This window comes from Platichthys flesus, chromosome 4 (assembly GCF_949316205.1).
Source record: "Platichthys flesus chromosome 4, fPlaFle2.1, whole genome shotgun sequence".
Classification (NCBI taxonomy): Eukaryota; Metazoa; Chordata; class Actinopteri; order Pleuronectiformes; family Pleuronectidae; genus Platichthys; species Platichthys flesus.
Genome location: NC_084948.1, coordinates 9,740,301 through 9,762,374, shown reverse-complemented (window position 1 = coordinate 9,762,374; position 22,074 = coordinate 9,740,301). Strand labels below are relative to the sequence as shown.

General features: G+C 38.8%; 2 protein-coding genes across 3 annotated transcripts in view; one reads left to right on the top strand and one right to left on the bottom strand.

The window, feature by feature from the left end:
* The window catches only part of LOC133952181 (seizure protein 6 homolog), a 162,974-nt gene extending 157,829 nt beyond the window's left edge, over window positions 1–5,145 (top strand). For both annotated transcript variants that reach the window (XM_062386517.1, XM_062386516.1), the window contains 4 exons: window positions 344–379; window positions 656–764; window positions 2,416–2,515; window positions 3,363–5,145. In XM_062386517.1, coding sequence (XP_062242501.1) covers window positions 344–379; window positions 656–764; window positions 2,416–2,515; window positions 3,363–3,392 — 275 coding nt within the window. In that variant the 3' untranslated portion in view covers window positions 3,393–5,145. The remainder of the gene's footprint in view (window positions 1–343; window positions 380–655; window positions 765–2,415; window positions 2,516–3,362) is intronic.
* Window positions 5,146–16,007: 10,862 nt separating this feature from the next.
* Window positions 16,008–18,081, bottom strand: LOC133951345 (uncharacterized). Its single transcript, XM_062385230.1, has 4 exons — window positions 17,771–18,081; window positions 16,903–16,995; window positions 16,668–16,787; window positions 16,008–16,567 (listed from the first exon to the last, which is right to left on the bottom strand). The coding sequence occupies exons 1-4, from the start codon at window positions 17,853–17,855 to the stop codon at window positions 16,365–16,367; spliced, it is 501 nt and encodes a 166-aa protein (XP_062241214.1). The 5' UTR covers window positions 17,856–18,081; the 3' UTR covers window positions 16,008–16,364.
* Window positions 18,082–22,074: the final 3,993 nt, after the last annotated feature.

Below are 22,074 nucleotides of genomic sequence, written 5' to 3'. Positions count from 1 at the left end.
ATGTATTTCCTGACATGTTTTACTTAAATCAAATTTAATACTGATAATATTAAAACTGATAATATCTGATGATACTTTCCCTGTATTATGCGTTTCATTTATTTCTGGTAAGTTTGCTAAAAATCTTTTCCTGTGGTGAAAATATATCCGCGCCTAAAGGAGCAAGCCACAACAACTTCATATTCAGTTAGTTTAATGAGGAAAGCTTGAACTCAACTGGTCCTGGTAATCGCTGCCACATTTTGTCTCAAAGATCAGATCTGATTACTGGATACGTTTTCTGTTTTTTAATTGAGGTCTTTTTCCCATATTGACCTTGTTCTCTCAAATGTCTTCTCCTTAGCCAACCCTGCAGGTTTGGATGAGCACAGATTAGATGGTAAGTTTTTCAATAATGTTATGTCTGCTTACATTTTTTGAGTTCACATTAAAGTTTCTGTGGTAATGCTGATGGAAAATGGAAAACTATCCCCAATAAGTCAAATCTTCAACAAATATAAAACCTTTTATAAAGTATTTATTTTGCCCTCTCAAAATGGAACAATTGGTTTCTAATGAGTTCAGTTCTACTGAGGTTTTATAAAACAAAATGTACATTCAATAAAGAGTTTGTTCTGAACAAATTTTTTGTTTTTTCCCTTTCTATTTCCAATAGTGTCTACTGCGGATGTCAGAATGGATGGGGCCCAAGCTGCATTTGCTGTCTTCATCCCTATCGTCCTCCTCCTCATCTTCCTAATTGGGATGTACCTCTACTTCTCAAAGTAAGTTTGAAAGATGAGTACAGATGGGGAACATTTGTATATGAATGTCAACCTAGCTTCTCTTTATCCCTGATACAACACAAATCATTCTCATCGAAGCTTCCATTTCAGTTCAACTAAATGACAAGTAATTCTTGGATAGAAAAAAATTAACTGGAAAACTATTTGAGGTTGTTGTGAGCACTGGTTTCAGAGGAAAATAAGTTTTATTTATATTATTTATTAACATAAGTATATTATTTATTTACATAAATAACAAATAATGCAGAGGGCACACCAAATGTCAAATGATTATGAGAGAGGTATAAATAAATAGAAAATAGAAATTTGACATTACTTTATCTCCTGTATTGTGTTGTGGTGAGGTAAGAGTCTGAGCTTCGGCTGGACCACTTAAAGCCACTTCAGTTTTATCTTGGCTGTACGCTCCAGTTCAGCTAAAAGGTGAATGTTCGCACCAGTCACAGTTCATGTGCTCTGTTGAGCTCTCTGTACTCTGCTGTAGTCTTAGATACTTTTCAAACAGGATGAGGTGGCAGGAAAGGTTCTGGTGGTTCCACTCTTCTTCCATTTCATTATTATTAAAGGCCTCTGTGCTGCTAGGAACACTTTAAGCTTTTGAAATGCTTTTATACGCCTGCCCCGATCTATGCCTCACCACGAGTTTAGCATTGAGGTCTACAGAGAGTTATTTGGACAATTAATTAATTAGCAAAATTTTCTCTTGTTTTCACTTTGTCGTTCGGAAATTATTCCGATTTATGATAGAAAATATCTGAATAATTATTTTAATTTTTAATGGGGGAAAGGGTTCAAATCTGAAGAGATCTGATTATATCTTAACCTAGTGTATGTAGACACACATGTAGAAGACACTGACGAAGATATTGAGAGAGTTTGTAGTGATAAGAGCCGACGCCAAGCGTAGGTCTTTGTCACTTCTACTTCTATGAGATCTGACCGTTCACCATCCACCCACTTCCTCAACACCTCCATCACAGTTGGCCTGTACTACTCCTTATTAGCACTGCCGACACTGTGCAATTTAGGCTGGCAGCACCGAATCATTGTGATTACCACTGAAGTCATGCATTGGTTTTGGATATATCCAGACTACAATGAATTAGGCATGTATTAGATATAGAACTGAATAACAAAGTTACATGAGAGAGAAAATAAAGGTTTGTATTGAGAACTCAGATACAACATTTTAATTTTCTCCTGAGAATCCTGTATGGTGCATTTGAACCTTTCCTTAATTATCAAAAGGTATTAAAAAGGGAGTTTTTTTTACAGCATTTACTCAAAAACTAAGACTATTTTTAGCCAACATGATTTAAAAATAATTGTCACAGGATTGGGATCAAAGATTTGAAAAGAGATGAAAATAGATTTTAAAAAGGGTTTCCAAATAAGAACATACTGGATGACACAGTCACATTAAAAGAGCTTTCAAGTTGAAAAATATTTTGTCCACCCAAATTACTAGTTGTCCTGTATTGAAGAGGTTTAGTCACTACATTAACTTTGGTACCATTATTTCACAGTGACAATGACTTGAAGCCTTCCTACGTGTACTGTGTTTTAATTGTGTGTGATGTACATGTATTGCAAAAGATAATATTAATGCATTTTTCTTTATGGACCTCAGGGTTCCGAGGAAGTCACTACAGCTCTCCCTCTCCTCCAACCTACCATATGAAAACATTTCTGGAGAACCTGCAATCGACAGCTCTGTTTATGAGACAACTGTGAGTCAACATATGTTATATTATTTGTGTAATTATATGATGGGAAGTTTGACCTGACTGATCCTGGTGCAAGGTCTTTTGTAAACTGCATTACGCAGGAGCACAAGGCAGGAATATGCAGCATGTAAGAGCAAAGTGGAAATACTACAAGACACTCCTAAGAGTTTGACACAGAGAAGATCTCTAGGGCCTCAAGATCAGGGAATAAAGCAGAATAACTTTGAGCAGCATGTCTTGTCGGTTATTCATTATTTGTGCATATTGCTAAACACAAATTCATTTAAATTAGCAAAAACCAGTTGAGCCTGTGGACATGGCAGGGTTATTAATAGGGCAGTGAGGGCAATATCTCCTGGGGTCCAAAACAGCCTGTAGTTCACTGTGCATAAAATGGGTCTTAATTTGATTCCTTGCAAATGTGTTATAACATTTTCACCATTTCACTGCAAAAATGCAATATTGCTTCAGGGTGCTGCATGATTAAAAAATGTCTTTGCTCTGTCTTTGGAAGAATTCCTGTTCAAATTCAAGTTTTACCACCCTGGTAGGAGCTCTTTAACCCTGGTGCATTTCCTTGTGAATTTGTTGTTCTGGTAGAAACCCCTTTCAACTATTTATTTTAATTTTATTGCTCAATATTTGGTGAAAGAACATTACCATCCCCCGGTCAAAAATCACATCAGACAAAAAAGAACAATAGGAATGATTACAGGCGCATTAAGATAATTTCACTAGACTGTATATCAGTATTAGTTGTCGAAGTTCAACCATTTGGAGGTTTGAGAAAGTGTCTGACAACCCTTCAAAGTTCTCTGTAATTTGACGTGTTCATTCTCTTGTCTCACAGGAAACAAGAGAGTACGAGGTTTCGATCTGAAGACGCCAGTGTGTGTGTTTCAGTATGGACAGATAAGAAGCCCGCTGGCCTTTTCAATGTCCGTCAGACTCGCACCTTTGGTGACTCATTTGACGCCTCCACCCTGTTCTCTGGTCACCGAATATGAGCCTCCCTTTATTTACCCAACAGAGGACACCTCACCGCCCCTGGAAAGGCAGGGCCACTGGATTATTTTTCTAGCTCTTCAACACTTACAGTCCAGCAGCAGCAGTTTGTACAGTTTTTAATCCTGTGCTTGCATCCTGAGGACTTTCAGTGCAAGTAACATCTCAGAAAGGAGAAGGAATAGATTTGAAATTTGTGCCATCAAGTGCATATATCCACAGGTCTTGCATTGTGTTATGTACATTATACACTATTTGTCTTGTGCTTTCATTTCAAGAACAATCCCTAAGGGTTTTATGGGATGTCTATTAAGAGTAAGAGATGTCTCAGAAAAAAAGGAACAGCTTTTACAAGCAGTTGCTCAATATGATTTCTCTTTTACTTTAAGTGACCCATGAGAAATCAGAATGTGCCTTAAATAAAAGGCCCTTTAAGGAAAAACTGATGAGAGGAGAGGAGAAGACTGATATCATCCTGGTGTGCATGTTAAGACCAGAGCTTGAGTCACGATGTGGTTAGCCTAGCTTAGCATTTGACTAAAAGCAGGGGGGCATGGCCTTTTAAAGCTAAAATGACCATGAGCACTCACCAACACTTCTAACATGGTGCATCTCTGTAGCACAAGCTGAAAACAATTAACAACTGGTGGTTTTTGGAATGCGGCTAATTCATGAGAAAACATTCATCAACTCATATGAAAGTGAAACGTGCATCTCCCTGCAAGTGAGAGTGAAACTTGATTATCTGCAGTGATTTAATGAAAAAGTGACAGAAAAAGTAGAGGAAAGAAGGTTAAACCAATACCTAGCTGTGCAAAATGTCTGCAAAGAAGACCACCATTGTCGTAATGTCTGAGAGTTCTCTTTTATTGTTTTACAGTTCTGCTTAACACGAAGCCATTGAAGGCTGTTAGAGGTCAATACAACATTTGCAGTTGATAGCTTGTGAGTCTTTACAGACTCAGTAGACATTATTTATACTTTATCCATCTAGTTTGGTGTCGCTCTTGCTCAGCTAGGCTTGACTCATCCGTACCAGCTCTGTGTTTAACACAGACATTTAATATAGGTATTAATGTTCCCATTTCGCCTTGACAAAGAAAGCAAATACGCCTATTTTCCAGAGTGTTGAACCATTTCTAAAACAGACACTGTTAACACACAAGTTAAGATTATACATTACACACCTTGTCAATAAACCCCAGAAAATGTTTCCAACTCCGATGGGGATCATTAAAGTGTCAGTTTATATTTTCAAATGACCAAACTGATTGAATGTGTTCATACTCTGTGTAACATACAGAATTAAAGAGTAAGACATTTTGATTTCTACTTATAGTGATATCCCATGTGTTGAACTGTCTATTAAGCTAAAGGGAATTGCACACCAATGTCAGCCGTTGTTTATACAGTATTACCATTGCCTGAATTCAGGTTATGTCAACATTTAGAGCATTATTGTCATTCAAACATTCAGTATATATTGTCCTAGGAGAATACAGTATGTATCCATGCAAGCTGGTGTGATGACAATGATTATAATCAACCAATTTTTGATTGAATGCACACAAAGTACTGACCAAGCTAACATCACAAGCATCTTCAATAAAAAGGTATTGTTCAGACAACGTTTCTTATTTGCGTCATATCCTTGACAGGTTAGTGAATGGTTTGTGTTCATTTGAGATTGTGAGACAATGGGACTGGCTCTGAACCAATTCCTGTTTGTTATAATCATACAGAACTAATGACATGAGAGGGATCAAGAGAATACATACATATAAATCTGTAGAACTGAGAAGTATAGAATGTTGTGACACCGAATCTGACTGCAGCAGAATAGACTGATTGATTAAGAAGTTTTCTTCAAGTTCTGAACTCTCAGAACTCACATTTCTGAGATACACTTCTTATTTGATTTATAGCCTTTTGACACTATTTCAATCCAACATTAAAATCTCATAGGGACAGATTTGATTGTACTAAAACAAGTTTTAAGGGAAGAACCCTGATTTATGCCAACTTTGAAATCTGCTACGACTTCTTCTGTTGTATTGAATGATTCTAAACACCTCAGCAGAGCCGGCCCTGGCAATGTTGGCACCCCAGGGGAGATTTCAAATTGGCGCCCCCCAACATAAACACGCAAACTGTCGTGCCTCCCCAAGAACTTTTGGACTGTATACAAATGCACCGACAGGCAGCCAAAATGTAAATTATAAAGAACAATAAAAATATATAAAATATAAAATATAAAGAGTCTGAAATCAGCTGTACTGATAGCATATCATATCATTTGGACAAAAATAAACATTAACGATGTCCATTATCGGGGGTCATGATCCCATACACATCGACGGAACTGTAGTGGAGAGAGTCTCCAACTTCAAATTCCTAGCTGTGTTCATCACGGATGAACTTACCTGGTCCAAAAAGGCGGACTCGGTGGTCACAACTGCACAAAAGCGCCTATACTTCCTGAGGAGACTCAAGAAGTTTGGCATGGCTGCAAAAACTTTAAAAAAAACTTTTACAGGTGCACCATTGAGAGCTTCCTCTCAGGCTCCCTTAATGCCTGGTATGGTAGCTGCTCCGCTGCTGATCGCAAGGCCCTGCAGAGGGTGGTGAAGACAGCGGAGGGTATCATCGGCTGGTGTCTCCCTTCCGTGCAAGACATCTACAACACAAGAGACCGGAAGATGGCTGTCGAATTCTCACACTGCTGCCGTCTGGCAGACGTTACCAGAGCATCCGAGCACGGACTACCAGACTCACAAAAAGCTTCTTCCCCTAGGCCATAAGGCTTCTGAACAAGCAACGCTGACCCACTGAACAGTTACCATGTACATGCTACTCCCCAAGTCATACAACTACTCTTACCACTTACTTACTACACATATATTCATATTATTTAATTTAATATTCCTCACTCCTTCATCCTGTAAACTGCTGCTAGCCCTTCTTTTAAATTTAAATTGTTGCACTGTTATATGTTATATGTTTCGAGGTTATATGTTATATGTTGTATGTAATATGCTATATGGTATATGTCATTATTTTATCTTGTAATGCCCGTGTACTGCATAGATGTTGCCTGCCAGGTCACAAGAATGTCACTGCTCTGATGACGCTGTCATTGGTGCACGTGACAAAAAACGTTGATTTGATTTTGATTTGACTGCATCGCTCTCTCCGTCCACACCTTCACCTTCCTGCTGGGCCTCCCCTCAAACCTGCTGGTCCTCTTCGTGTATGTACGCAAAGCCCGCACATCGTTGGGTTTTGCTTTGAAGACAAGTGTGGAGTGAAGGACGTACGCAATGCTGACCAGCTCCTGCAATGTTTTCCTGAAACTCTCTCTGACTCAAGCAGATCTTAACATGGACCATTCACCTGGAGACAAATGGCTTCATCTGGTGTCAGATACTATCTGTCACGTTCTCAGTAACGGATGATGACCGTGGACAAACAGACGCGCACGTTGACATTTCTCACTGATGCAAATAAGGTTTGATTCCCCGGTTCACTGGAGATATGAAGGTTTGAAATGTCCCTATTTGCATTGATGGATTATTGATGATTGATTGACTAAGCATCATTAATGAGGTTTGTTTGATTCATATAAAGTAAGATTTACTCGGTGTGGCCGGTTGTCTGTTGTCTTGCTAAAAAAGCAAAAGACGAACCTGGCTTGATCTGTCCAAAAATCGAAGAGTCTCCCTACCCTGTCTAGTGCCCCTGAGCAAGGCACCTTACTCCCTGAGTGCCGTACGTGGTCGCTCACTGCTCTGTGTGTCCTGCACCAGATGGGTCAAAAGCAGAGATTTAATTTCCCTACCTGCATGAGTGTGCCTTTGCATGTCTGTGCATGTGTTTGGGACTAATAAATTAATCTTAATCTTAATCTGATGCTTATGAATCTTTACAGAAGTCATAGAAGAAAATCGTGAATAGTTAACAAGCCTTAGTGTGCACACCACCACCAAGGTCCAGCAGTCTGTTTGTGAAACCACATTTATATGAACTAGGCGGCACTAAATAACACACAACTTCATCACTGCCTCAGCAGAAGGATAAAGGTCAAAGCTCAGATGAGTCTAATGTGAAATTCTGCACAACGGATTTGAACAAACCCCTGGGTAAGGGATGTGATGATTGACAGGTAAATAAATGACTTCTCCTCCGACTTTCCCATCTGTTTCTGCAGATCCTCTCTTATCTCGGAGCTGGCCCAATTTAAGAGGACCCTGAACTCCGGCTGCTCCTCAAGGCTCTCCGGCAGAGTTTCAAATTTCTCCTTCTGCTCCAAATTGGATTTCCTCTGTCTCAACCAGCTCTTCCTCCTTTACTTTGATCCTCATGTTCATCTCTCCGAGCTCCTTCTCCAGCTCCTTCTCTCAGGCCTTTGCAGACTCCACATGTTGAGTCAAGGGGATCAAGTCCATATGGCGCTTCAACAGAAGTGAGGCAGGAGATTCCATCTGCTCCACCATCTTTCCCTCTGTTTCCCAGGTGAGGTTATTGGTGGCGGTCTGCTCCTTCAGGGCGGAGTATTCATCCACCAGAGTAATTGAAGAGGGATGTGATGGTTGACAGGTCAGATGCAAATTTTGAAGAGACAACTATACCGTTTCCCCCTCGTCGTTCCTTCTCGCTCTTTCTTTTCCTTCTCTATTTTCTTCATTTATTTCCTCTCCATCTTCTCAATCTTCTTTTCTTCCTGTTTCTCCTTCTTCTCCTGCTTCTTCCTCTCCTTCTTCTCCCTTTTCTCCTTCTTCTCCTTCTTAATGCTATGCTTGTCATTCTCCAAGGGGACTTCCTGCAAAGACAGAGGGCAGAAGGCAGAGACAATATTAGTTTCACGCTTTTTCTTTTTCAAAGTCTGAACCTCAAACAAACCTACGATCCATAAGATTCAAATCACAATGAGCTGATGGAACTTACTTGAAGCCAAATGTTCTGCTGGATCAGGGGACGTATTCCGTCCTCCTGCTTGTTTCCTCTCTTGAGTAACAACTTGAGCTCATTGAATGACTTCTCATCTGACTGGCTGGCCCAATTTAAGAGGCCCCTGAACTCCGGCTGCTCGTCAAGGCTCTCCAGCAGAGATTCAAATTTGTCCTGGGTTTGGCTGGGGTCCTGCAGAATGCTGCTTCTGGTGCACTTTTGTTCCTGGGTCATGTATGTTGAGATGATGATCCTCTGCATGTTGATTAACAGATGCTTCAGTGGGACCACGTTATACAAAGGGTTTGAAGAGCGATTTCTTGCGTAGCTGCTGTCTTCTGTCTGTGTCGTCAGTAGCGGTGAATGGAAGTCACAGGTGAGATGTATCTCGTGTGTCTCTTGTTAACTCGAGCTTGTCCTGACTGTGGTTCCACTCAGAGACGTGGCTCTTTATATGGGCCATTCTACCGAATTGGTTCGAGGTATTGTCCCCAAACAATAAAAACTATCTACAAAACAATTAAGTATTCAGACAGTTATTTTTTTTTTTTGAACAATTTATTTATTTCAATTTTTCAAACAAACAACAGTGATACAGGGCATCAAATCCCTGCCCCCCCCCCCCCCCACCCCCACCCCATGGGCCAGAGTGGAACGAAAAAGGACAACAGCAATAACCACAGCAACAAAAAATAAATAAAAAAATAAAAAAAATAAATAACAAATAAAATAAAATAACAACAACATCAGCGAAGATAATACTGACAAATCAAAACAAAAAAAGATAAAATAAATTAAAAAATAAATAAATTAAAAAAAAAATACATTAAATAAATAAACAAAAATAAACCATAACAAAATCCAGATCACACACAATGTAACAACATAACAACAGTCCCATTCAGTGTATCCAGTCCTATCTCAATATTGGCCACCCGTGTCACGCCCAGGAGCAGCTCCACTGTGTAGGAATGCCACAAATCCTCCCCAACACTTATCAAAAACTGATGGCCTCCCCCTGAGACCACATAAAATCTTTTCTGATGGTAAATATGATGAGAGCTCTTTAAGCCACAAGGAAACACCAGGGGGGTCCTCACTTTTCCAGTTGATAGCTATGCATTTATTAGCTGCAATCAGGGCTAATCTGATAAAACGAGTGTTGACTCTCATATTAATTGGTAAAATCAACAGGTCCCCCAATAGTGTCAGCCGTGGATTGGCCGGGATTTCCACCCCTACAATTCTTTTAACAATGTCAAAGATAGAGCTCCAGTACTGCTCCAAACAATCACACGTCCAGAACATGTGAAGAAGGGATCCTATTTCAGTCTTACACCTAGGGCAGAATTCAGAGTAGTTACTACTTATCTTATGGAGACGATGAGGAGTCAAGTAAACCCTGTGTATAAGATTAAACTGTAATAATTTGTGTCGGCTGTTATAGGAGAATGATTGAGAGCTACTACAAATCTTCTTCCATTCAGAGTCCTCAAAGGCATAATCAATGTCTGTTTCCCACTTAAGTTTTACCTTCAAAGCTGTATTTTCTGACAGGCTCATTAGTCTGTTGTAAGCATAGGATAAAAAGCCTTTAGAGTTATGCTTGTCTCGCATCATACTGTCTATCTCAGAGTCCTCTAAGGGGGTAAGTTTCCCACCTTGCTGTACCCTAATGAAATCCCGGACTTGTAAGTATTTATAAAAATGAGCAGAGGGGAGCCCAAAAGAGAGCTTCAGTTGCTCAAAGGATCTCAAATTATTGTGCTCATATAAGTGTCCAAAGGTGCATATACCTCTGCTATACCACTCTCTAGTAATACCATCTCTCAAAGCCCCAGGTAAGGCTGGGTTAAAATGAAATGGAGTAGAGCCATACAGTGTGCGAACACTATGGGACTTTGCTCTAATTTCATCCCAGATTTGTGATGTAAATTTTATCATTGGATTTGAGGATACAGGTTTTTGCTTGTGATAAGAGTTAATAAATGGAATGCTACACAAAGCTTCCGCTGTATGAGACTGTTCAATCTGTTTCCAAGCTGGAGGGTGTTCTAAATCTTTAATCCAAGTCCAGATAGCTCGGGATTGAGCAGCTAAATAGTATAGCCGAAAATCTGGTAAATTTAGCCCTCCCTGTTCAGGGGGCCGACAGAGTGTTTTGAGCTTGACTCTGGGAGTTTTACCATTCCACAGAAATCTAGATATCAGTCTGTCCAGGTTTTTAAAGAAAAATTTCGGAATTGGTGTTGGCAGTGCTTGAAACAAGTAAAGAAATTTGGGTAAAATATTCATTTTAATACAATTTATTCTTCCAATTAGGGATATGGGAAGAGACCTCCATCTGTCTAGGTCTGCTTCAACTTTTTTAAACAGGGATTCATAGTTGAGAGAGTAAATCTGATGTAGCTGGTTGGATATTTGCAGACCAAGGTAGCAAATTTTACAGGCGTCCCAATGAAAGGAAATGTCTCCTCTTGATAATCCCTGAGCAGCTGGGTTAAGAGGCATCATCACACTTTTCTGTTTGTTTATCCTGTACCCCGATATGCAGCTATATTCCTCTAACAGGGTGCAGAGGGCAGGTAGCGACGTCTCCAAATTAGTCAAATACAGCATAATGTCGTCGGCATAAAGCGAAATTACGTGCTTTTTGTCTTCGACCATAACACCTTCTATTACAGGATGCGTTCTAATAGCAACTGCGAGGGGCTCGACTGCCAATGAGAAGAGGAGAGGGGACAGGGGGCAGCCCTGGCGAGTGCCGCGTGAGAGGGTAAAAAGTGATGAGATGTCAGCATTTGTTCGAATCATTGCTGATGGATTAAGATAGAGTATTTTGATCATTTGTATCAAATTTGGACCAAAATTCATTTTTTCTAAAACTGCAAAGAGATAGGGCCATTCTAAACGATCAAATGCCTTTTCAGCATCTAATGAAAGAGCAACGGCCGGCGTGTTGATGTTTTTGGCGCAGCAAATTACATTGAGGAACCTACGAATGTTGTCAGAGGAAAAGCGATTCTGAATGAAGCCAGTCTGATCTTTATATATGAGGTCGGGTATCACTTTCTCCAGCCTGGTAGCTATGACCTTGGTGAATACCTTATATTCTGATGAGAGAAGAGCTATGGGCCTATAGGAACCACAGAGTTTTGGGTCCTTACCAGGTTTCAGCAGGACAATAATCAGAGCCTGTTCTAGAGTTTTAGGTAGTTGATGTATTTCAAGTGAGTGTTTGAACATATCCATTAGCGGTGTTATTAAATTAGATGCAAATGCTTTATAGAAGTCCATAGAGAACCCATCTGGCCCTGGAGATTTTCCTGCCGAAAGTTTACCAATTGCATTCAAAACCTCCTGTTTAGTAATATCTGCCTCTAGGCTCTCCCGTGTCCCCATCCCCAACCCCGGAGCGTCCAGCCCCTCTAAGAAGCCAATCAGTTTATGAGTATCGACCCCCTGAGAGGAATACAAGTCAACATAGAAGTCCTTAAAAATGTCATTAATACATTTGGGATCATGGACTATTGTGGCACCATCCCTGGTCTTGACTGAGGGGATGCATCTAGAGTTTTCTTCTTTTCGGATCTGCCAGGCTAATAATTTACCACTTTTATCGCCATGTTCGTAATATTGTTGTTTCGTTCTAGCCATAGCATTCTCGATCACCCTAGTGGTTAGCAGATTATATTCAGTCCTCTTGATGTTTAAAAGATCTAAAGTCGTATCACTATGAGTCTGAGAGTGTTCCCTTTCAAGATTCCTAATCTCTGATTCAACTGTTTTGGTTTTCAGCATGTATTGTTTTTTTTTCCATGATGTATAGCTTATAGTCTCACCTCTCACATAAGCTTTTAAGGATTCCCAAACAGCTGTTGGCGAGGCAGTCCCTTTATTAATGCTAATAAAACTGTCCATTCTATCACTAATAAGTTTAACATAATCTACATCGTTAAGTAGGTGTGTGGGGAATCGCCAAATTCTAAAATTACTAGTAGCGTTCTTTTGGGCCATCTGGAGCATGAGAGGAGCATGGTCCGAGTGAGTCATAGCTAGATATTCACATGAGGATATAAGGTGAAATCTGTCAGCATGAGTAAGAAAAATATCAATTCTAGAGTAGCTTTTATGAGCATGTGAGTAGAAGGAATACTCACGTATTGACTTGTGTTTATCTCTCCAGACATCTACAAGTTTGAAATCAGCCATTTCTTTTTTGAGAGTTTTCGCTGCTTGAGACAGAGTTTTGGGGTTAGAGGATGATCGATCTTTGGATGGATCCAGGACTAAATTCATATCACCACCTATGAAAAGTTCACTAGCATGACAAGTTAGTGTGAAAAATAAACTTTGGAAAAATTGAGGACAGTCGTAATTTGGGCCATATATATTAACTAACGTGATGGGTTCACCTGATAGGGAGCCTTTAAGTATCAAGTATCTGCCCTGTTTGTCTTTTTCAACATTATCTACTTGTAGAGGGACATTTTTACCTATCAGCGTGGCGACACCTCGGGATTGGGATGTGAAGGAGGAGTAGAAGGTCGGCCCTTGCCATTGGCGTGTTAGTCTAGCATGCTCAGCATCGGTTAGATGAGTCTCCTGTAGAAGAGCTATATCTATTTTATGATTCTTAAGAAAGTTAATTACCTTTCTGCGTTTTGACAAATCATTGATGCCATTAGTATTCCATGTCAAAAACTTAAAAGCTACCGCTGTCATTTTCCCCCCCTAGATATCTATTTCTCCTATGAGGTGACGTAATGTCCAGAAACAGGCAATAAATCCAGGCTATTGTTTTATCTAATGGATACATTTCTATGTCTTGTGTACAGAGTAAGAATGTAGAAGGAAAAAAAAAAACAAAAATAGACTAAACAGAAAAAAAACAACAAAAAAAAACAAAAAACAAGAAAACACCCCTCTTGCCCCACTCCCTCCCCAACTGAGGAAGTGCTGAACCCCTAATCTTCCTGACGCTTTCTTAACGCAGCTGAAACCTATATTGCTGCGTCATTGAATGGTGCCTAACCTCCTTAAAAATCAAGTAATCTATTAGCCATTAAGCCAAGTTCACACCAGAAAACTACAACTAGCCTATTTAAGGTGAGGGAACAATGTATGTAATAACAATTACCCAAAACAACGTCAATATACACAAGTAAGACCATGTCTGCATTTGTGCTTCAAACATAGTTTAAAACACAAATGCACCCCCCCAGTAACCTACTCACCTCTGGGGTCCGCGATAAAGATGAACAAGTTTGAACAGTGTCCAGAAGGAGAGTGACAGCCAGGTTACAAGTCCAAAACGATGCCAACGGCAGACATGCAGTTTCTCCAGAGAACACCGACACCGCGTCGGAGCAAGAACAAAAATCCTCTGGCCAAACAGGTCCGTGTCATTCAAGCACTGTTGGGCGGTAAAATTGCACCAGCTGGGGAAATAAGTTTCTTCGGCCACCGGAAGTCAGTCCTGTCCATCTGCCGCTGATATAAGTCTTTGTAGATCACGGAACAGGGTCAAGATGCGTAATCCAGTTTACCTTGTAGTAAGTTAGATTTATGGCAGCACATCTGGGTGGTATCTCTTCAGATAATTTTCAGCAGCCTGTGGCGTTGTGAAGGTGCGCCGTCCCCCCTCCAGATCCATTATGAAAGTGGTTGGATGCAGCAGCCTGAAGGTGATGTTCTTTTCTTTGAGTTTCTTTTTCAGAGGTGCAAAGGCTTTCCTCTTCTTGTACAGGGCTGTTGACATATCTCTGAATATCATTATGGCCGAGTTGCCATATTGTAGCGAACGTTTGTTTCGGGCTGCCTCGGTGATCTTGACCGTGTCAGAGAAGCGGAGCAGCCGGATCACAATGGCGCGGGGTCTGGCGCCGTCTGTTGGGCGTTGTAGCAGAGACCTGTGAGCACGCTCCACTTCAAAAATTTCCCCTTCTAAGTCAAGCATCTTGGGTAGCCATTCTCGTATAAATGCTACCGTGTCCTTCCCCTCCACTCCTTCTGGAAAGCCGACCAGCCTCAGGTTCTTCCTACGGGCTCGGTTCTCTTGGTCATCCAGTTGTTCCCTCAGGTCACTCAGTTCACCGTCCGTAGTTTTTTTGTAGTCATCCAACTCACACTGCATGGCGGCTAGCGCGTCTTCAAACTCACATTGCTTCCCCTCGATGCTCTTTACTCGGTGTCCAATAGCTTCGTTGTCATTGACGATCTTTTCCATTGTTTCAGAAAGCCTGTTTAAACGTCCCTCAATCATGGACTCGATCCTATTTATTCCTTTCTCCATTTCAGAGATGAACCACTGAGGCGCGTTCTGTGGAGGCTGGTCAGCTAGCCCGCCGCCGCTGCTAGCACTCATTGACGGCACTTGCTTGTTCTTCTCATCTTTGTTTCCGTCGTTCTTTTTCGGTGGCATGGTCTCGTTTTCAGTGTTTCCACTTATTAGAGCACGGTTATCGTTGAGTTGACTTGGTGAAAAGTCGGCAGAAGGCCAATGTCAGTAAGCTAGTAAGCGGAGCACGGCACCATGCGTCTGCTTCCTAAGCTTCCATAACCGGAAGTCTCTCTGAATATATTTCTGACAAAAGCAAATCCAGATACAGAGAGCAGATTGTGGTATGCCCTTTGTGGATATTATATATCCAGACATAGTTATTTACTATATTATGGTCTATTTTAAACCCAAGACATTAAATGAGATAGGGATAAGCTAAATATATACAAAATCATCATTTATAGGGTACTTTCTATTGGGAAGTAGCTGTCCCCAACCCTGACATCTAAATTTCCATCTCTGAAAATAACACTTTTTAAATTTTTTAGATTTTTTTCAATGATCTTATTTAAAAGATCTTTATGATTAAGTTTAAACAGAACTTGGAAGATTTAGATTTATTGTTTATTGGGTTTAATTTTTAAATTAAAAAACTATACTCAAAAAATCATGTCCCCAGTTTTCATGTCACTCCCGAAACACAGGGCCGGCCCAAGCCTTTCGGGGGCCCTAAGCAGAATTTGATATTGGGGCCCCCCCTCCCACTAGCGGAGTCATTTGCGCTCGACGATTATTGACAAAAATGTCACACTACAATGATTTGACAATGAATTAATTGACATTATCAATTGTATTAATACTGAATTACGTAGATGTGATTTCCTGTATTTTTTATATGGCCAGCTGGAGAAGGGAAATACCTAAATTTAAGCATATTCATAGCATTTTGCTTTTTGACTCATTGAGATGGTGACTTAGGCTTGGACTTCAGTGCCCCTTGACCTCTTGGGCCTGAAAGGCTCATTCAGTTGCTCTCATGCCAATAATATTCTAGACTTTTGTCCCTTGATAGTCCCCTGTATTATTATAGTCATTATTTACACCAAAACAGTCACCTTTTAACCTTAGAGGGCACTTAGATCACAGATTTATTTTAAACTTTCATATTCAAAGTAAAGCATCAAGTGTGGTTTACTGAAGTTAAATTGTAAAATAATTAAATACAACAGCATTTGTATTTTATTTTAAAGTATCAGTTTAATAAAACAGATCTTTCAACAGATTTGTAAATGTGCAATCTTAAACTGAAATCAAAATACACAAACATTAGTATTATCAAAAATAACATTAAAAAATAAAAAATAAATAATGATAGTGCCTCTGTATTCCAAACAAACGATCACAAACATATTAAATAAATAATTTGCAACTGTGCAAATGCGTATTAAGTTAGCAATTTCCAATTACAAAATAAAACCAAAATAGACAAGCATGATTATAATAAAAAATAGAACGTTACATAGATACATAGATTAAATAATGAAAGTGACTCAGTATTCAATTAACCTTTTAAACCCCATTAACTAATTGTCTACACGTAAAATGGTAATGAAAGCTTCAACCATTAGATTTTTTGGGGAAGGTGAAGGTGTCACTAATTTGCACTGGCCCTCTTCTTACCAGATCAGTCCTTTCTGAGTCAGACAGGAATGCTGACCATTCAGCTGGGTCAGTTGGAGGAGCTGTTGATCCACCTTGATAGCTGGTGCTTGTTGAGGGAGTGGATGGGACATCCATAGCAGTGGATGCTGCAGAAGGACCTGTAGGGACATTAGATACAAAAATAGAATCATAACATAACACAAGATATTTCACAGTTAAGTAAGGCAACATAAAACAAAAACTGTTAGATTAACTGACCTGTTATGCCGGCAGAGGTTGAAGTCGGTGTATCAGTGACTGTCAATGCTGGTAACTGTTCCTCAATGGGTAAAAGTTCTTCCTCACTTTCAGGTGACTGTAAGTCTGCTGGGGGTGAACCTGCAAAGATAAAATAAATAAATCAACAAATAAAAAAAATGTAATTATTTTTTTTTAAATGTGTCATGTCATATTAAAAGACTATGTAGCCATTTGCCATCAAGAAAAACCTCACCTGCTGTATCATCAGCTGTGGAGGCACTGACACTTGATGACACATCGGGGGCAGGTACAGTTGGTTGTGCTCCAAAATACTTCAACAGTGTTCCTGAAAAAATAACATTGCAAAAGTGCATAGTTGATAGTGAGTTTAAGAAAAATGAGTTTATTTTGCCATCATTACTTACACTCATCAACAAACAATTCCACACCTAACCATTCCTATTCTAGTGAGGCAAAATAAGGCACAGCCTAATTGCAGTGTGGTGAACACTTAACATCCTAAATATAATATTAATACAATATAAGTATATTTTTATCACAGACGTCTCCTCACTTCAACATGGTGTTTTCTCATGAAGACCAATAGGCCATCTCTCAACAAAGATCTTAGAGCAGAGCGCACATTGTGCTCCATCTTTGGCTGAGATGTCACTTTTACTAACGTGCACAAGCACAGCAATGCTAGCTTGCATCCCTTACACCTAGAAGGTTAAGTTCACCTTTGGCTGTTTCCTCCAATATAAACCGATATCTCACGGACTAAGACTCTGCACTTAGTCGCTGTCAGACTCACCACTATGTCACAGTGCTACTAGTGCTAATGTCCACCTCAGTCAGCGAGCTAACGTTAGATTAAGCCTGGCAAGAGCTAGCAGTACATGTTTGATTGAACATCCTAAACACTGCCAATATCGTTGACATATACACCTAGATAAATGTATATTAATGAGATACATACACTGTTGATGAATATAGCTCATGTGATGTCAAATATAAGATGACATTAACTCGCTAGCTAGCTAGCTAACTCCTATGATAGCTTGAGCTGCTCCTCCCTCAAATGAGTTCAACACATATTTTAAATAATCATGCAATCATACCTTTATCTTGCTCTTTTTTCTCATCTTCTGTCCTTTTCTTTTTCCGTTTTTGGGCACCAGAGAGATACGTCCTTTTAGATGACATGCTTATATATGTCCCTTCCAACTTAACCTTGAGTATTATGCAGTGTCTGTCTATGACCGCGAATTATCTGTCAGCAGATTGAGCACGCAGTTGATATGCATGACTTGTACGCTGGCAGATATATTGATCGTAAAATCAGAATTTTCTTGTATAGATGTATTCTTTATTTCATTCAATCAGGTCACTTGTTTAAGTTATTTAATATTATTATTATTTTAAATTATTTTAAATTATAATTTTTTTTTCCGATAGGGGGCCCCCTGGCGGTCAGGAGGCCCCAAGCGCCCGCTTGTATCGCTTGTGCCTCGGGCCGGGCCTGCCGAAACACAAGAGTTTTAGTCCATTGGCTGAGCCGGGTTTTTAGCCACACCCCTGCATTTTTGACCATGCAGCGACACTGCATCCCTGTCCCTCATGGCTGAGTGGTAAATAGCTAAATCTCATACTTTTGATATAAATGTGATCCAAAGTCTGAAAATCAGTGTGTAACCTTAAGAATTGTCACTACCGAACACATATTCTCTTCAATTAAGTAAACTTTTTTGGGGTTTTTGGCAAAGTATTATGTTTTTATGTGTGTACACCTCTTCAAAGATGTGTATACTAGCCATGTGCTTGCCAGCATTCTTTAGTTATGCTCAAAGTTAGCTATAATTGTCACTACCGAAACATATGGCCAAGTTTAACTGCACATTATTCAACAGTCTGAAGCCGATCTTACTGCTGCAATTTGCCAACTCATGAGATTCTAGCTCTGCACAAATACTTTAATCCTGCAAACTGCTCACAGGACATATCCATTATTGAATTTTTCCAATTCTCTGACCAAAATTTTGACCTTGAGGTCAAAGTCACGCACAACATTGGGCGAAACCACTTTTATTGGCCACGACTAGAGGACAAGATCTGGTACACAGTGGACAAGGTCGTCACCTTAATCCCAGCACCAGAAAACGTCACACAGAGGCATGTCCAGATTTCCCCAAGAGTGTTTACCGCAGTATGTGAAAAGTTAAATTTGTGAATGGATTTGTGATGGTGTCTGACACTAAACCCCTTTAAACATACAGTACAACATTATATCAGTTATTTAGCAATGTTTTCAAGAATAAAAATATTCTATTGACCACAAAACATTTGTGTTTTTAATGTTCCAAACCTAAAGCATGTTATGCGTTAAGATTAAGCAATAAGTTAAAAATTACAGTTTTATTGATTTAATTGTGAAAACATTCAAGATATATTTTTAAAAATACACTTCAGAGAAAGGAAAGAAATACAATCTTAACAGGTTAATAATAATACTTTTTTACTATAGTTTATTACTACGTTTCGGTTGTGACAATTTTTGGGAGAAGAAAAACATTCCAACAAAGTCTGAAAATACAACATAAAAATTGACAGTTCTTTTACTAGATATGTGTACTTTAGATATGGTACAATATATATACGGAAAAAAATTGGGGAATAAAATATACAAAATTTAAAATATTTCCAACCTGACTTTGCCCATATAGGAGTTAATTGGCTTTGATCTGTTCCTCAACTCCACTCAGCTTCACAGCTTCAAAGCTTCAAGCTTCAAAGGTTGCCTCTGAAGCTTTGAAGAGTAAATTGGCTTTGAACTATTTCATAACTGTGACAAAATGCTACATGGTAGTTGTCATGTGACCTGGACTGACACACGTTTGATTTCTACAGGAAATATTAACAGTATAAAAGTAGAACTACACTTTTAGTCAAACAGATTGTATCATATATAGTCACTTCATTTCATATAAAGGAATACTTTTATATTCAAACTTAATCACTATAACATTTTTTTAGTTACACAGACTTAAAACAGTTACACATACTTAACAGTTTCTGTTGGTGCATGAAAAAGTAACACATATAACAATTAAATAGAACATATATAATATAATTATAGTAACAAGTATGTTTGGATCCATCAGATGATCTGAATCCAGAGACAGGTCACCAAGGGATGCAGCTAATGAATCTGTTAATTTCCTGAATCATCTTGTCTACGAAATGCAAGAAAGTAATAATAACTTTACAGTGAAATTGTGAATAAAAAGACCCAGAGGTCAAGATAACATCTTCAAATGTCTTGTTTTGTCTGAACAACAGTTTATTTTCATACACGACATAGAAAAGCATCAAATCCAAACTCAAAAGAAGCTGAAACCTGCGGATATTTGGTATTTTGCTAAAGACGGGACCAAAAAAATAATTTGATTATAAAAAATATTTGCACATTTCCTGTTGATCGACTGATCTGTGAATCGTTGCAGCTCAACGATCACAGATCCTTAAAATGAAAGTAATTAATAAAATATATCATCTCCGCTGCACGGACTCCTTATTTTGTGTTTATGATGACAGATTCATAATTTTGGACTTTTCTGTAAATACAACTGAGACAGGAAGGTGTAGCTTCCGATCTGAATCATGATTACCGTAATACGAAATAAAAGGTGCAATTTTTCCAAGTCTATGAGTCACCTCCAGACTTTTCCTCTAAATTGTCTGGTACTTTTTATAACAAGAATATGAATTATAATAAGATTATGTTTATTATAAGATTAACAAACACATTAAAACGAAGTTACGAGGTTCTTTACAAGTATCAAGTTGAAATCAAACATTAGGAAACAATTAAAAGCAACTTGACCACATTACAGCACAAATGTTACAGTAGAGATAAGTAAAAACAAAATGAAATAAAATATAATAAAAGAATTTGAAAAAAACGTAAGTGGGATCTTCCCCACTGGGATATTCCCCACTCCTTCACCCTGTAAAGTGCTGCTTCACTTGACTATGTTATATGTTACGATGTTATGTTATATGTTATGTTACATAGTATGTTTTTTTCTACCCTCTGAACAGTCACCATGTACATTCTGCTCCCCCACTTATACAAATATACTTACTTCACATATAGTCCTTTATTTAATATTCTCCCCATCCTTCACCCTGTAAACTGCATCACCATCAATGGGGCCTCTAACAGAGGGCCAGCTGTTGTGTTTGTGTGTGTGGGTGTGTGGGTGTGTGTTTTATCTATTTATATTTAGTGGGGAATCCAGTAATAAAGCCTGAGACAGAAAGAGAGAGCAGCAGTGACTGTAAAGTAATTTGGGGCTAACCCTGTCCTGTATTATTTATACCTCTGATACTTTCTGGTTTAACAGCTCAGCCGCCGCCACTTCTATGCAGTTTAATACATAAGACTGTGAACAACACAAAATAATAATAATAATAATGATTTTTGTTTGAAGAAAAAAGGGTTGAAATTCCAATTATTCCAATTCCAATTAAATTAAATGAAGAAAAAAAGAAAAGAAAAAAATTTTAAACTGCGCGTGCACTTCCTGCACAGTCGGCTTTTGCGCAGGAAGTGCGCATTTCAGTTCTGCGCAGAATATGTGCAGTTGGCTTCTACGCAGAAAGTGTGCAGTGGGCTTGCAGTTTTTTTATTTAATTTTTTTATTAATTTAATTTAATTAAATTTTTTTTAAATTTAATTTAATAAAAACAAATTTAGATTTAATTTAATTTATTTTTTTTAATTTAATTTAATTTAATTTAATTTAATTTAATTTAATTTAATTTAAATAATAATAATATAATTAAAAATTATAATTATAATTTACATAGTATTAGATATGTTGCAATGAATAGGTGGTTGAAGTCCTGCCAACACGACAGTCTGACCCAGCTCCTGTGTCCACTGGTGTCCTGGTTCTACCCATGGCAGCGTAGTGGCGTGGGGCTGGCTCATCCCTGTGGCCCAGAGAACGCATTTCTCCGCACTGGTTCAGGGGTAAATGATGCTGGTCTTCACAGGTGACTGACCTACACAAGCCTGTAGCCGCCACCAAATATTTGAAAATGACACACCCACCAATATGGAGGCCAACATTTAATTCATTATTGTAATTTATATTTGACATAATATCTCTCTTTTGGTTTATACAGCAGAAGTAAAAAAAATTGCAATGCATTTTCACTGATTTGGAGAAGTTGGCAGAAACATCCTGTTCAATTAATGAAAGTATGCAATAATCGTTACTTGCACGCTTCTTTTCAACACTGCAATGATTTCAGCAATACTAGAAGTAATTCAATTTTGTTCCAATTGAATATGAAGCTATCTCTGCCTTCCACTGCATTAAGTTTCATTGGGCCTCGTAAGTGCCTCCAGAAAAGA

What these genes read in the sequence shown, in the direction of transcription:
- LOC133951345 (XM_062385230.1), bottom strand. Translation starts at nt 17,855, where the DNA reads ATGTCATCTAAAAGGACGTATCTCTCTGGTGCCCAAAAACGGAAAAAG. An exon ending in GAAAAAAGAGCAAGATAAAG is followed by an intron (nt 16,996 to 17,770) that starts GTATGATTGCAT and finishes TTATTTTTTCAG; the next exon opens with GAACACTGTTGAAGTATTTT. An exon ending in CACAGCTGATGATACAGCAG is followed by an intron (nt 16,788 to 16,902) that starts GTGAGGTTTTTC and finishes TTATCTTTGCAG; the next exon opens with GTTCACCCCCAGCAGACTTA.